This window comes from Aquarana catesbeiana, linkage group LG03 (genome assembly GCF_042186555.1).
Source record: "Aquarana catesbeiana isolate 2022-GZ linkage group LG03, ASM4218655v1, whole genome shotgun sequence".
NCBI lineage: Eukaryota > Metazoa > Chordata > Amphibia > Anura > Ranidae > Aquarana > Aquarana catesbeiana.
The window spans coordinates 417,243,510-417,260,958 of NC_133326.1; the positions used below are offsets into that span (position 1 = coordinate 417,243,510).

The window sequence follows — 17,449 nt, forward strand, 5'->3', positions numbered from 1 at the left end:
AGTGTGCACACCCCCTTATAACTGGGGATGTAGCTGTATTCAGAATTAAGCAAACCATATTCAAACTCATGTTAAATCGGATCAAGTGCACACCTCCCACCATTTAAAGTGCCTGTGATTAACCCCAAGTAAAGTTCAGCTGTTATAGTAGGCCTTTTTTGACATTTTCTTAGTCGCATCCTACAGCCATGGTCCGCAGAGAGCTTCCAAAGCATCAGAGGGACCTCATTGTCAAAAGGTATCAGTGAGGAGAAGGGTAAAAAAGAATTTCCAAGGCATTAGATATACCATGGAACACAGTGAAAACAGTCATCAAGTGGAGAAAATATGGTACAGTGACATTACCAAAGAACTGGACGTCCCTCCAAAATTGATGAAAAAAGGAGAAGAAAACTGGTCAGGGAGGCTGCCAAGAGGCCTACAGCAACATTAAAGGAGCTGCAGGAATATCTGGCAAGTACTGGCTGTGTGGTACATGTGACAACAATATCCTGTATTCTTTGTGTCTGGGCTATGGGGTAGAGTGGCAAGACGAACATCCAAGCCTGGCTACATTTTACAAAAACACATCTGAAGTCTCCCAAAAGCATATGGTTAAAAGAATTTTGGTATGAGGAAACCAAGGTTCAACTTTTTGGCCATAATAATTCCAAAAAATATGTTTGGCGCAAAAACAACACTGCACATCACTAAAAGAACACCATACCCACTGTGAAGCATGGTGGCGGCATCATGCTTTGGGGCTGTTATTCTTCAGCTGGAACAGGGGCCTTAGTCAAGGTAGAGGGAATCATTAACGGTTCCAAATACCAGTCAATATTGCCATAAAACCTTCAGGCTTCTGCTAGAAAACATGAAGAGGAACTTCATCTTTCAGCATAACAACGACCCAAATCATACATCCAAAATCAACAAAGGAATGACTTTACCAGAAGAAGTATAAAAAGTTTTGGAATGGCCCTGTCAAAGCCCAGACCTGAATCCAACTGAAAATCTGTGGGGCGATCTGAGGATTCCCCACAAATTCTCAATAGGGTTTAGGTCTGGAGATATGCTTGGCCAGTCCATCACCTTTACCCTCAGCTTCTTTAGTAAGGCAGTGGTCGTCTTGGAGGAGTGCTTGGGGTCGTTATGTTGGAATACTGCCCTGCGGCCTAGTCTCCGAAGGGAGGGGATTGTGCTCTGCTTCAGTATGTCACAGTACATGTTGGCATTTATGGTTACCTCAATGAGCTGTAGCACCCCAGTGCGGGCAGCGCTTATGCAGTCTCAGACCATGACACTCCCACAACCCTGCTTGATTGCAGGCAAGACAGACTTGTCTTGTACTCCTCACCTGGTGGCCTTCACACACGCTTGACACCATCTCAACCAAATAAGTTTATCTTGGTCTCATCAGACCACAGGACATGGTTATAGTAATCTGCTTTAGTCTGCTTGTCTTCAGTAAACTGTTTGCGGGCTTTCTTGTGCATCATCTTTAGAAGAGGCTTCCTTCTGGGACAACAGCCATGCAGACCAATTCGATGCAGTGTTCGACATATGGTCTGAGCACTGACAGTCTGACCCCCCCACCCCTTCAATCTCTGCAGCAATGCTGGCAGCACTCATACGTCTATTTCCCAAAGACAACCCCTGGAAATGAGGCTAAGCACGTGCACTCAACTTCTTAGGTAGACCATGGTGAGGCTGGTTCTGAGTGGAACCTGTCCTGGTAAACCACTGTATGGTCTTGCCCACCGTGCTGTAGCAGTTTCATGGTCTTGGCAATCTCCTTATAGCCTAGGCAATTTTGACGTAGAGCAACAATTTTTTTTCCAATCCTCAGAGTTCTTTGCTATGAGGTGCCATGTTGAACTTACAGTGACCAGTATGAGAGAGTGAGAGCGATAACACAAAAATGTAAGCATACCCGTGCCCCATTCACACCTGAGACCTTGTAACACTAACAAGTCACATGACAAATTGGGCTAACTGGGCCCAATTTGAACATTTTCACTTAGGGCTGTACTCACTTTTGTTGCCAGCAGTTTAGACATTAATGGCTGTGTGTTGAGTTATTTTGAGGGGACAACAAATTTACACTGTGATACAAGCTGTACACTCACTACTTCACATTGTATTAAAGTGTAATTTCTTCAGTGTTGTCACACGAAAAGATAATAAAATATTTACAAATATGTGAGGGGTTGGCGTCCCGTCTCACACCGCGCCCTCGTTCTTATACCTTCCCTAAAATTAAAATAGCGGGCCAACCCCACACAACAAACACTCTGAAAGTTATGGAAGCTTTCCATGGCTTCTACGCAGATCTGTATAGCAAACATAAGGCAAATAGTCCCCAATCTTTGACTAAATTCCTAGATAATCTACCGATTCCCACCCTTTCGGCGGAACACAGACAGACTCGAAGCTCCAGTTTCCACCGCAGAAGTCCTAACGGTAATCAAAAACCTAAAGAGGCGCTCAGCACCGGGTCCAGACGGCTTCTCCGTACCATACTATAAGACTTTAGTAAACACCATAGCGCCTTATCTTGCTAAATTCATTAACTTCAAAACCAAGGGAGACCCACTGGACCCACAAATGAACGCTGCTTTCATAACCGTAATACCAAAGCCAGACAAAGACCAGGGAGAAGTATCCAACTATAGACCTATATCCCTGATCAAGAACGATCTGAAAATAATGACTAAAATTATGGCAGACCGTTTGGCCTCCTTTATTGGATCCTATATTCATAAGGACCAAGTAGGGTTCATCCCTGGAAGGCAAGGTCCAGACCAAATCAGAAGAACGGTGGATGTGGTCTCTCTCCCACAATCTGGCTGGGATGGCGGTGGGGATCAAAAGGGAATGTTATTGTCCCTAGACCTACAAAAAGCGTTCGACTCTGTCTCTTGGTCCTACCTGTTCTCAATTATACAACAATGGGGCTTTGGTCCACGTTTTTCAGGGTTACTTCATTCCCTATACTCTAGCCCGGAAGCTATAATTAAACTACAAGGACAACTCTCTGAACCTATCAAAATAGCAAGAGGGACCCGCCAGGGCTGCCCGTTATCGCCACTGATTTTTGCAATAGCAATTGAATCATTAGCAATTTCTATCCGCACTAATCCTGATATAGCAGGGGTACCCTGCGGGCCCACAATACATAAATGCGGCTTGTTCGCTGATGACCTCATTCTTTACCTCACGTCACCAGTAACCTCACTCCCGGTTTTATGTAAGCTTCTAGAAGACTTTGCACAGGTCTCAGGATTATGTGTTAACTACTCCAAGTCCCAGGCACTCAATGTGTCCCTCCCGTCATCTCTGGTGTCTCGGCTGCAGGACTCATTCCGCTTCTCGTGGAGCGAGTCCTGCATAAGACACCTTGGTGTCAATCTCACTCCTAAATTCGAACAGCTATATCAAGCAAATTATCCTCCCATAGACAAAAAATTAGAATACGATCTCAAACAATGGTCTCCGCACCACATTTCCTGGCTAGGTAAAATAAACTCTGTCAAAATGACTCTTCTCCCGAGACTTTTATATATATTCAGAGCGCTTCCGATCGCCATACGGAAGGATCACCTCTCAGCATTCCAAAACAAGGTTGTGAAATTTATTTGGGGATCGAAGGGGCATTGTCTCTCGAGACGCTCCCTATTCGATTTAAGAACTAAGGGAGGATTGGGACTTCCAAATCTTTTATGGTACTATCAAGCGGCTAGACTGGCACAGATATCGATGGTTTACGCCAAAACAGCCAGACCTGACTGGGTAGAAATGGAGAGACAGGCGGTGCCAACCTATACAATTGATTTCCTCCTCTGGTGCACGCCAAAAGCTAGGCCCTCAGTCTTGTCTCCCGCCTTATCAAAATCTCTGAGGATATGGGACACTCTCAGAAAGAGCCCTTCTTTGGTGTCGCAGAGGCAAACCTCTATCCCACATATTCCGTAACCCAGATTTTGCTCCGGGTATGGACATAAAAGCATTTCAGTGGTGGCTAGACAGGGGAATGTACCGGATCGGGAACTATTTTACCGCAGCTGGACCGATTTCCCTCAACCACTGTGTTAAACATCTGGACCTCCCTAACTCGGAGAGGTTCAGGTTCTTTCAAATTTCACATTTTCTCCAATCAGCCTGGGTCGAGAAACCAGAACCACCGCAATTCACCCTATACGAATTATGGTGTGGGGGACTCCTGGAGCAGAGGGGGGGAATCTCCTTAATCTACTCTTCGCTTGCTGCTACAGATAGGAAAGCAACGTTCATGCTGGCATGGGAGAGGGATTTACAGGACACATGGGACCTGGAACATTGGCACACAACCTTTTTCCGATCCTTCAAGGGCATTTATAATATTTCCTTGATTGAAGCTAGCATAAAGGTAATCACCAGATGGTACTTAACCCCCTCCCGGCTTTCTCTGATGCTTCCCTCGGTCTCCCCACTCTGCTTCCGCGGATGTCAAATGAAAGGTTGCATGATGCATGTATGGTGGGATTGCCCTAAAATCAGGAACTTTTGGCAAAAATTATTTTACACCATATCCAAAGTAACAGGCAAGACCATTCCCAAGTCTCCTCTAACAGCTCTTCTTAACCAACCCATTTCAGGGATCTCAAAATCATCGCAAAAATTTGTATTTTTTATTCTACTGGGAGCCAAAATCACCCTAGCTAAAGCATGGAAGAAGCCCTCTCTTTCTCTCATAGCGGCAAAACGAAAAGTGTCATGGATAATGGCCCAGGAGAAAATAGTAAGCTCTTTACTAGACACCTCAGCTCAGTTTGAGAAGACTTGGGAACCATGGTCCAAATAGATAGGATTAGGGGATCCTCCAAAACCTTAGAAATAGTCTCCCAACAGGTGTGGGGCTGCCTAGCAGACAGCAAACCCTTCTCTTCTCTATCCTCTATAGTAATGATTTACTTCTCTTCTCTTTACTCTTCTTTCTTTCCCCAACCCATCTTTCCTTCACCTCTGGAAGGTAAAACTGAGACTAGCCCCTTTAGTTGGATTCCACTGGAAGGGACATTAGCAGAAATTTACACTAAGTAGTGTGTCCCTGCGAATAAAACCAGTCTCATCTTTAGTCTTCTTAACTAAGCAGCGTCATAGCCAGAGTGACTTATACTACCAGTATTGAATGTTATCCGTTTAGCTTGTTATTTCTTGTTACCGAGGTTCTTTTGGTTTTTTTTATTGCATCTCTCCGCCATGGGGCCTTTAGAAGAAGGAACCCATTCCTCTCTCCAGCACAGTGTGATCCCATATAGGGGTGCTGGTAGTGGAAATGGATTGAGATTCTAGGCCCAAACACTAGGGCCAGAGGTGACTCAGGTATTTCACTATTTGATTTCAGGAAATATCAAGTACATCTATTGTTTGATGTTTCTCTAGTGTATAAGATGTTACCTTGCAGAAACATGCCGTTGTATCATTTGTACACAGTTTTCTTGACATGTCTGATGTATAATTGTATCTTGTCATACTTTCAAAATCCAATAAAAATTTTATAAACATAAAAATATGTGAGGGGTGTACACACACACACACACACACACACACACACTTGTGCTCAGAAGTTTACATACCCTGGCAGAATTTATGATTTCTTGGCCATTTTTCAGAGAATATGAATGATAATACAAAAACTTTTTTTACTCATGAATAGTGTTTGGCTGAAGCCATGTATTATCAATCAACTGTGTTTACCCTTTTTAAATCATAATCACAACAGAAACTACCCAAATGACCCTGATCAAAAGTTCACATTCCCTGGCGATTTTGGCCTGATAACATTCACGCAGGTTGACACAAAGGTGTTTGAATGGCTATTAAAAAGGTAACCATCCTCACCTGTGATCCGTTTGCTTGTAATTAGTGTGTATATAAAAAGGTCAATGAGTTTCTGGACTCCTGACAGACCCTTGCATCTTTCATCCAGTGCTGCACTGACGTTTCTGGATTCTGAGTCAAGGGGAAAGCAAAAGAATTGTCAAAGGATCTGCGGGAAAAGGTAGTTTAACTGTATAAAACAGGAAAGGGATATAAAAAAAGATATCCAAGGAATTGAGAATACCAATCAGCAGTGTACAAACTCTAATCAAGAAGTGGAAAATGAGTGGTTCTGTTGAAACCAAACCACGGTCAGGTAGACCAACTAAAATTTGAGCCACAACTGCCAGGAAAATTGTTTGGGATACAGAGAAAACCCCACAAACAACTTCAAGTGAAATACAGGACTCTCTGAAAACATGTGGTGTGGCTGTTCCAAGATGCACAATATAGAGGGAATTGAAGAAAGGTGGGCTGCGTGGTCGAGTTGTTAGAAGAAAGCCATTACTACACAAATGCCACAAAGTATCCCGCTTACAATATGCCAAACAGCACAGAGACAAGCCTCAAACTTTCTGGCACAAAGTCATTATGAGTGATGAGACCAAAATTTAGCTTTTTGGCCACAACCATAAATGCTTCATTTGGAGAGGAGTTAACCCTTTCGTGACTAAGCCTATTTTTGAAATTTGGTGTTTACAAGTTAAAATCTGTATTTTTTGCTAGAAAGCTACTTAGAGTTCCCAAACATATATATTTTTTTAGCAGAGAATCTAGAGAATAAAATGGAGATTGTTGCAATAGTTTATATCACATGGTATTTGTGCAGCGGTGTTTTAAACGCAAATTTTTGGAAAAGGGACACTTTCATGAATTTAAAAAAATCCAAACAGTAAAGTTACCCCAATTTTTTTGTATAATGTGAAAGATGATGTTACACCGAGTAAATAGATACCAAACATGTCACCCCTTATAATTGCACGCACTCGTGGAATGGCGACAAACTACGGTACCTATGAATTTCCATAGGCGACGCTTTAAATTTTTTTATGGTTACCAGGTTTGAGTTACAGAGGAGGTCTAGGGCTAGAATTATTGCTCTCACTGTGACGATCGCGGCGATACCTCACATGTGTGATTTGAACACCGTTTACATATGCGTGCGCGACTTCCGTATGCGTTTTCTTCGCTGCGTGAGCTCGCGGGTACACTTTAAAAAAAAATGTATTTTTTTTTTTATTTTATTTTTATACTTTATAAATTGTGTTTAACCACTTGACCACTGGGCACTTAAACCCCCTTAATAACCAGACCAATTTTCAGCTTTCGGTGCTCTCACACTTTGAATGACAATTGCTCAGTCATGCAACACTGTACCCAAATGAAATTTTTGTCCTTTTTTTCACACAAATAGAGCTTTCTTTTGGTGGTATTTAATTACCGCTGGGTTCTTTATTTTTTGCGCTATAAAAGAAAAAAGACCGAAAATTTTGTAAAAAATGCATTTTTCTTCGTTTCTGTTATAAAATTATGCAAATTAGTAATTTTTTCTTCATATATTTTGGCCAAAATTTATACCGCTACATATCTTTGGTAAAAATAACCCAAATCGGTGTATATTATTTGGTCTTTGTGAAAGTTAGAGAGTCCACAAGCTATGGTGCCAATCTCTGAAAATTGATCACACCTGAATTACTGACCGCCTATCTCATTTCTTGAGACCCTAACATGCCAGAAAAGTACAAATACCCCCCAAATGACCCCTTTTTGGAAAGAAGACATTCCAAGGTATTTAGAAAGATGCATGATGAGTTTTTTGAAGTTGTCATTCTTTCCCACAATTCTTTGCAAAATCAAGATTTTTTTTTCACAAAATTGTCACATTAGCAGGTTATTTCTCACACACAGCATATGCATACCACAAATAACACCCCAAAACACATTCTGTTATTACTCCCGACTACGGCAATATCACGTGTGAGATTTTTACACAGCGTGGCCACATACAGAGGACCAACATGCAGGGAGCACCATCAGGTGTTCTGGAGCACCCAGGCCAATTCTGACATTTCTCTCCTACATGTAAAAATCATAATTTGCTAGAAAATTACATAGAACCCCAAAACATTATATATATTTTTTTAGCAAAGACCCTAGAGAATACAATGGCGGTCGCTGCAACTTTTTATCTCGCACGGTATTTGCGCAGCAATTTTTCAAACGCTTTTTTTTTTTTTTTTTTTAAAAACAGTTTTGTGCTTTAAAAAAAAAAACAAATAGTAAAGTTAGCCCAATATTTTTGCATAATGTGAAAAATGCGGTTATGCCGAGTAAATAGATACCTAACATGTCACCCTTCAATATTGCACACGCTCGTGGAATGGCGCCAAACTTCGCTACTTAAAAATCCCCACAGGAGACGCTTTAAAATTTTTTTACTGGTTACATGTTGTGAGTTACAGAGGAGGTCTAGGGCCAAAATTATTGCTCTCGCTATACCGATCGCAGCAATACCTCACATGTGTGGTTTGAACACCATTTTCATATGTGGGTGCAACTTACGTATGCGTTCGCTTCTGCATGCGAGCACACGGGGAAACATTTTTTTTTTTTGTTCATTTTACTTTATTTTAGTTTGAGGCTTTTTTCCAAAAAATAAAATTTTTGATCACTTTTATTTCTATTACAAGGAATGTAAACATCCCCTGTAGTAGGAATATGGCATGACAGGTCCTCTTTACAGTGAGATATGGGGTCAATAAGACCCCACATCTCACCTCTAGGCTGGGAAGCCTGAAATAAAAAAATAAATAAAAAAAATAAATAAAAAAAAAAAAAAAGATCCTGGCTTCGATCTTAGCGGTGAGTCGGTAGAAGCACCCGAGGGTGGCGAGAGGGGGGGGGGGGGATGAGGGACATCCCCTCTCGCCTCCCGTAAGAACGATCAAGCAGTGGAACAGCCTCTATGGTCATTCTTATGGTGTTGGGAATCGCCGGCTGAAAAAGCTGATATCTGAATGATGCCTGTAGCTGCACCCATCATTCAGATATCCCCGCACAAAGTCAAGGACGTCGTATGACGGCCGGTGGGCGGGAAGTGGTTAAAACACATTTTTTTAGCACAAAATTGTCCATTTATACAATATTTCTAACACATAGCATGTACATACCAAAAATGACACCCCAAAATAGATTCTCCTGCTCCTCCTGAGTACGGCGATACCACATGTGTGAGACTTCCACAGCCTGGCCACATACAGAGGCCGAGTACAGCCGAGTATGGCTGAGCATGGCAGAGTATGGCTGGGTATTGCGGGGCATTGCAGAGTATAGCACAGGGTATTGCAGAGTATAGCACAGGGTATTGCAGAGTATAGCACAGGGTATTGCAGAGTATAGCACAGGGTATTGCAGAGTATAGCACAGGGTATTGCAGAGTATTGCACAGGGTATTGCACAGGGTATTGCAGAGCACGGGGGGGATGGCTGAGCATGGAGGGATGGATGGATGGATGTGACTGTACATGTCACTGAGCTGTGGGCACTACACATCCAGCCCACAGCGTGGCTCCCATCCGATCCCTCCCCCTCTGTACTGATTGGTACAGAGAGGGGAAGGAGGAACCGGCGTCATGACATGACGCCGGTTTGTTTACATGTGATCACTCCGTCATTTGACGGAGCGATCACATGGTAAACGGCCGCGATCATCGGACGTTTACCGTGATCCGTGGACCGCCGGGTCCGGATGTTCCCGTGTGCGCGCCCCAGGGGGCGCGCGGGAGCAGTTTTCTAGAATCACGTCATATGACGTGATCCCAGAGTTATCCAGCTGCCCTGCAGCCGTCATTTGGCTATGGGGCGGTTGGCTAGTGGTTAAAAAAAATTTTTTTTTTTTACTTTTATTGCTGTCACAAGGAATGTAAACATCCCTTGTGACAGTAATAGGTAATGACAGGTACTCTTTATGGAGGGATCGGGGGTCTAAAAGACCCCCGATCCCTCCTTTGCACTTCAAAGTATTCAGATCGCAGAAAACAGAGATTCTGAATACTGTATTTTTTTTTTTTTTTTTAAACCGGCGCCATTGGCAGCCGAGTAAACGGGAAGTGACGTCATGACGTCGCTTCCGCGTTTACATTGAAAGGCTGGAACGAAGCCGCCCACAGCTTCGTTCCAGCCTGCCCACAGCCGCCGGAGGCAGCCGATTGGACACCGGGCCTCCTGATCGCACGGGAGGCCCGATAAGAGCGGCGGGAGGGGGGGGATGTCCCCTCCCGCTCCCCCGGTATAACAGCCGAGCGGCTTTTAGCTGCATCGGTTGTTATACTCGGGTAGCCGATCGCCCGCTGTAAACAACGGTACCGGGATGATGCCTGCAGCTGCGGGCATCATCCCGATATAACCCCGGAAAGCCGAGTACGCATATCTGCGTACGGTCGGCGGGAAGGGGTTAAAGCCTATAATGAAAGGTACACCTTTCCTACTGTGAAACACAGAGGTGGATCGCTGATGTTTTGGGGATGTTTGAGCTACAAAGGCACAGGAAATTTGGTCAAAATTGATGGCAAGATGAATGCAGTATGTCATCAAAAAATACAGGAGGAACATTTGCATTCGTCAGGAAGCTGCACATAAGACATATTTGGACATTCCAACATGACAATGATTCAAAACACAAGGCCATGTAGACATTTCATTGGCTACAGCAGAATAAAATGAAGGTTCTGGAGTGGCCATATCAGTCTCCTGACCTCAATATCAATTGACCCACTCTGGGGAGATCTCAAACGTGCAGTTCATGCAAGAAAGCCCATGAATTTACAAGAACTGGAGGCTTTTTGCTAAGAGGAATAGGCAGCTTTACCATGTGAGAAGATAAAGAGCCTCATCCACAAATACCACAAAAGACTTCAAGCTGACATTGATGTTAAAGGGGGCAATACAAAACGCACACACTTTTTTTCTTCCTTTATTTTTATTCTTTGTTCTTTATTATTATACAGGATTTAAATAGAGAACAGTTTACAAAGCATTTTACAAAATGAAGACAGTACAGTTACAAAACAATTCAATACAAGAGGAATCAGAGGGCCTTGCTCTGATTCAGACCGCCCCCCCCCCCTCCCCCAATGCAGCTTTGCAGTAGTATTTTACCGACATCAGTTATCTATTGCTGGCTTGATTTTACAAAGCACTCCTTTGGAGCACTCTGTGAAAGCATCACAAGCCCAGGAGCCAATTGCATCACCTCCTGGGCATAACACTGGGTCCCAGCTGCTTTAATCACTTAAGGACCAAGCCTATTTGTCACTTGTTTTTTATAGGGATGCACCGAAATTTCGGCTGCAGAAACATATCGGCTGAAAATGGTGTTTTCAGCACATTGACTAAAGAAAAAAATTGCAGAAAATCGCACCTGCGCAGTAGCGGTGAGCGCACTGACGTGTGATGTCACGCATGCTCCTCGTGGTTAAGACACTGGACTCGTGAGCACGCTCCGTGCAATGGAGACACTGGATTTCGCTGGAGTTTGAAGCACTTAACCTGCGGTCGTTCCTCATGGTTGAGACGAGACTTGAGACGCAGTTGTGACTCAGGAGACAGCTGCATAGAGGGTGCATTGGAGAGTGGGCACCGTCCCTCCTGGATGGCTACTATTACTACTATTCACCAGTGAGCATTGTCTTTAACTACTGACAAACAATCCATCTATAGACAGATTTTTTTTTTTATTTTTTTATTTTTTTTTTTAGGCCAGGTAATAAATATTACTTTTAAAAAGGTACTTACTACTAATATAGCGTCGTCAATTGATTTAGATAGCATTCAGTTAGTATGTTATACTAATACCACGTTGACAAGCGCATTCATTTTTTTTTAAACATGACAGTATGCACTATGCAGCAATCTACTACTGAATATTATATCTCAAAAATAGCATGCAATCAAATCAATAAATTCAATATATTCTTTAGTACAAGTCAGATGTACTGCAGTGCGTGGCAAGAGAGGTGCACTGTTAAAAAAAAGGATTGGTGGTTAAGTTTTTTTTTTTTTTTTTTATTTTATAGCTGCCTGGGGTTAAGTTTTTTAGATTGATTTCAGTCTCTCCCCCCCCCCCCCCCCTCAGATTTCACTCCCACTATAGATCATTCTATGCTATTCTTCTACGCTACCAGCGAAGGTGGACCATGTCTGCAGTGTGGAAATATTTTAAAGTTTCTGATAAGGACCCCAAATTTGCAATCTGCAGTCTGCTCAGCAGAAATTTCAAGAGGGGGTACAGTGCCAAGGCATTTTTCTACAACAGGTTTGATACACCACCTGAAAACACATTATCCAGTTCAGCATACAGAATACAAGAAAACAATACCGCTTCCAAAAAGTACCTCAGAGTCAGGCTCAACACCATCTGTGGCCACAGTCTTTGAAAAGGTTAAAAAATGTACAAGTGACAGTCCCAAAGCTCGCAACATTACAGATAAAATTATGGAATTTATTGCATTAGACGACTAGCCATTCTCTGTTGTGGAGGACATTGGATTCCATAGGCTCATGCAACACATTGAGCCACTTTACACACTACCAAGCAGACACTACTTTGCAGATACCTGTCTACCTGAATTGTTTTGCAGTGTTAGAAAACATGTTCATGAGCTCATGACTACCGACATCAAAGAAATCAGTTTTACTACCGACATTTGGAGTTCAGACGTCAGTCCAACGAGCATACTTAGCCTGACAGCGCAGTGGATAGATGCCAAATTTCAATTGCAAAACATCCTACTTAACGCATGTGAGTTTGTTGGATCACATACGGCAGCAGCAATATCTGACGCTTTAAAAACCATGCTTGACATTTGGCACACTGAGAAGTCTAATGTGCATTTGATTGTCCGAGATAATGCACGGAACATGGCAAAGGCAATGGAGGACAGTGAACTTAAAAGCATACCGTGTATGGCGCACACGCTGCAATTGGCTGTCAATGAGGGATTGTGGAGTCAGCGCACCATATTTGATATCATAAAAAAAGGAAGGAAAAAAGGTGGGTCACTCTAAGCATTTTCCACTTGCTTATTCCAGATTACAAGCTTTGCAGATACAGTTTGGAATGCCACCGAAATGACTGCAGCAAGAAGTAGCCACTTGTTGGAACAGCACCTACTATATGCTGCAAAGTCTTTTCGAACAAAAAAGTGTGTTTTAGCTGCATACATTGCAACATTGAGCGCACATCAGTGAATGTTAGTTGAAAATTGTTTGTCTCTTTTATCTCCATTTAACAGTTAACAAAAGAAATAAGCTCAGCTAATGCTTCCATTGCCGAAGTTATTCCCTTGTTTGCTGCACTGAAGCGTCTGCTAGGAAAAGAGGCAGAAACAGACCATGGTGTAAAAACCAGCTAAAACCGCTCTATTGGAGGCCGTTAACAACAGGTTTCAAGACACCGAATCCAACCCTCTTGCACTGCATTGCAACAGTTCTAGATCCTCGATTTAAAAAGCTTTTTTTTTTTTTTTTTTAATGAGGAGAAAAAGCAGAGTGCACAGGAAATGATACAGGCACAAATGGAGGTGATGGAAGCATCTGGGGAAGGAGTTTCGAGGTGTAGCACAAAGGAAAGTATACCAGAGAAACAGCCGCATACAAGTGAAGAGGAACACACTCCTTCGATATCTGATAGGTTTGAAGAAATTTTACATGAATGCACCCTGGTCCATAGCAGTGCCACAACTGCAGCTACCCAACAGCTGGAGATTTATTTAGCTGAACAGCCTATCCCTAGAAGAGACAATCCCCTTGAGTATTGGCGCATCAATAAACATTTTCCTTTGCTTGCACAGATTGCACGCAGATATTTATCTGCCCCAAGCACCAGTACAGAGAGTGAAAGACTATTCAGTCTAACATCTCATTCTTGATGAGAAGAGGAACCGTCTCTCCTGTGAAAAAGCTGAACAACTTTTGTTCTTAAAGCAAAACCTGCCACTTTTACTCTAAAATAGATTTAGAAATCAGTAGCACAGTCCAATTAATTTACTATGTTGAACATAGTAAATGAATTGGTATATTCAGACTGTGCTTTTGGACACAATTGGAACATAGTATGTTTAATGTTCCAATTGTCTAATTGTGCCATTGGTTGTTCATTGTAGTTCTTCTACAGTTTCTTTTTTGCACTTCAATTTAAAAGAACTCCAGCTTTTGAACTACTGTACACACAGTTTGTGGTTGGGTCAAACTATGTCTCACTCTCTCCCGAAGCTGTCAGCTCACTGCATGTGCAAAATTGTATGTATATCTGTTCTGTATCTACGGCTGGCTACATACATACAGTATACCGCACTGTGTTCCGGTATACTAGTCTACACTAGACTAGTCTACATTGCTTCCTTTGATTGGCCGCTATTGTAGACCAGACTGTAGACTAGTCTGTGTTCCGGGAAGTGTCCATCCATACCAGGAAAACAGTGCGGTATACTGTATGACTATGTATGTAACCCACAGCTACATATTCATACAGTTTTATCGCGCATACATATATATATATATATATATATATATATATATATATATATATATATATATATATACATACATACATACATACATACACACACACACACACATATACACACTAAATATTATATATATCTAACTTTTGCGGCAATAGCTAACGTGTGGTTTGAACACCATTTTATGTGGGTGTGACTTGCGTATGCTTTCACTTCTGGGTGAGAACATGGAGGGAGGGGGCACTTTAAAAGCGTTTTTTTTTTTTTTTTTTTTTACACTCTCCTTTTTAAAAGGAAAAAAAAAAATTGATAATTTTTATTCCTATTACAAGGAATGTGAAAATCCCTTGCAAAAGAAATAAGCAGGGCAGGGCCTCTTTAATGTGAGATCTGGGATCAAAAAGACCTCAGTTCTAACATTTACACTTAAAAGCCACTTTCTGCCCATCAGGCCACAGAATCGTTTCCGCTGCTTCCACCGGCTCCAATGAGCGACACAGATGCCTGAGACGTGGTAGGAGGAGTGTGGGGGGGGGGGGGGGGGTGCCCCTCTACCACTTTTATGTTAAAAGAGGATCGCCGGCCATGGATAGAAATACTGGGGTTATGGCAGCTATGTGCTGCCATAACCCCGGAATTTAACGTCAAAGTAGCGATGTACATCCATGATGGGCCATCCGGAAGTGGTTAAAGCAGTGCTGAGGACTCAAGTAGTTAAACCAGTGGTTCTCAACTCCTGTCCTCGGGACCCACTAACAAGCCAGATTTTAAGTATTACCTTAGGGAGATGCAGACTAGAATACTGCGATCACTGAGCAGCAAATTATATATCACCTGTGATGACTTTCAGTTATCTTGCAAACCTGGCCTGTTAGTGGGTCCTGAAGATTTGATAGTCTGTACTTGTTTTGAATTAAGTTCATAAATCATAAAAGGGAAACACTCTACATGTAGAACAGCATTTACAATAAAGGCTTCATAGTCCATGAGACAGTTATAGGACACATCCTATTGTCTATTATTATGGAATGCTGTAAAAGCAAATAGAGTTTAGGCAGAGATTACTTGCATACTATACATTTGGCAATTCTGTTTCTTAACATGCAAAGGTTATAGTTGGAATACTAACCATACATATAGCAATTTTAAAGCCACTTACCATTAACTAATTTAATCAAATTTTACAGGCTGAATATATATATATATATAATATATATATATATATAAATATATAAATGCAAATAGAAATTTATAAATGCAAATAGAAATTTGTTGAAAACAGGAGCTACATCAAGCAGTTTACATCACATTCATAAAAAGCGTTTTTCTCAGCTTGACTGTTCAGTGGTCAATTGAAAATAGTGAATTAAAGTGGAGTTCCACCCCAAAAAAAAAAAAAAAAAAAATTTGGAGAATTTTTTTTTTTTACTCACCTGTAAATGCCTGTTGCTAGGGGGTCCCTCGTAGTCTGCCTCCTTCAGCGCCTGGGCTCCTGACGTCCCTTCCCTTGGCACAGGAAGGGAGATAAACCCCCCCCCCCCTAGGCAATCTGAGACATGTGACAGGTCCCAGATGATTGCGCGGCGTGGCTTGAGTATGCACCGTGGGTGCCCGGCTGTAAAGCCACAGCCAGCGCCCACAGTTAAAATGTCGGCGCCACAGAGCAGAGGGGGAGACGAGCGGGGTTTCAATCCCCTTCATCGCAGGACCCTGGGACAGGTAAGTGTCCGATTATTAAAAGTCAGTAGCTGCAGGATTTTTTTTTTTTTTTTTTTTTTTATATATAATGGGAACTCTGCTTTAAATAAAATAGTGAATTAAAACCAATTTTTTTTTTTTTTTGATGGAAAAAAACAAACATCTTATCATATTGAGATTGAATGATTGCAAATATACGCTTGGCCAACATACAGCTCCTACATTTCATACATACCTGTATTTTTAGGAGCATCCATGTAAACTGGAGCAGGGGGTTGGCCACCCTGCCAGCCATACTGTGGATAGCCTTGATAGCCTGGTTGCCCTGGCTGATAGCCTGGTTGCCCTGGGTGATAGCCTGGTTGCTCTGGCTGATAGCCTACAGGGCCTGGAGGGTAACCAGGATACGGAGTGGGACCTGGGCCACCTTGCGGTTGTCCATACGGAGGGTAAGGAGCTGTAGGGTTTGCACCTGAATATGGTGGCGGATTTTCATAATTCATGATGGTCACCTACAAAACAGAAAATATTATGCACATTTAAATTCGTACATAGAAAGTCCTTGTCTATTTTGCTCATAATCTGTAAAAGTTACTGAGAAAACATTTTATTCTATAAATTATCCAAAAGTATAAAACCCAGAACAACAACGATAGAAAACACTGTTGCAACAAGGAAAAGAGCAAAAAGAGGAATTCTGACTTGCCTGTAAAATTCCATATCTATGAATACAATATAGGACACAGGCTGGATATTCATAGACCCTGGGTTATAGGCTGGTACCTTCAGGTTACTAGACACTGGTAAAGCTTTGCAGGACACACACCCCCTTGTTCGTACCTCTATAAACCCTATCCTACACCATGAGAGCTTAGGTTTTAGCAAACAATGCAGATTAATACAAAAACAGAGGGGAGGGTGTCCTGCACTTTATTCCATGCTTACTTGGAACATCCCCAAGCAATTAACAAAGAGAGTTGGCAACAACAAGGCAAACAGAACTGAACTGTGCTAACAGGCCCAATAATCACAAAGTCAACAGATCCAACTTTGGGTGGTGCTGAAGGAACTTTGCACCTGAAAGCTGCATTCACAGAAGCTTGGATATTCACCTGGTAGGACTTGGAGAAGGCATGAACTGAGGAGTGAGCACATTAAAGTGCTGGAGCGGTCTTATGGTTTAACCTGTAAGCTCTTGAGAGGAGTTGTCTTATGCGTCTGGCAGCAGTGGACTCTGAGGCAAGATGCCCCTGGCGAGGTCCTAACAAGACAAATAGAAAGCCATCTGTCTTAGAGAAGCTGTGGCTTTTAGATTGCGATTGCGCTTCATTGTCTAGATGTTGTCAAAGCTCTCTACTAGTACATCTTTAAAAGGTGTAAGTTAGATA

At 42.3% G+C, this 17,449-nt stretch overlaps 1 protein-coding gene across 1 annotated transcript in view; it reads right to left on the minus strand.

The window, feature by feature from the left end:
- Positions 1 to 5,749: 5,749 nt before the first annotated feature.
- CYSTM1 (cysteine rich transmembrane module containing 1) overlaps positions 5,750 to 17,449 on the minus strand; it is a 114,135-nt gene continuing 102,435 nt past the window's right edge. The window contains exons 2-3 of the mRNA XM_073620745.1: positions 16,297 to 16,573; positions 5,750 to 5,973 (exon numbers count right to left, since the gene is read on the minus strand). Of these exons, the coding sequence (XP_073476846.1) occupies positions 5,765 to 5,973; positions 16,297 to 16,564 (477 nt within the window). The 5' untranslated portion in view covers positions 16,565 to 16,573 and the 3' untranslated portion in view covers positions 5,750 to 5,764. The remainder of the gene's footprint in view (positions 5,974 to 16,296; positions 16,574 to 17,449) is intronic.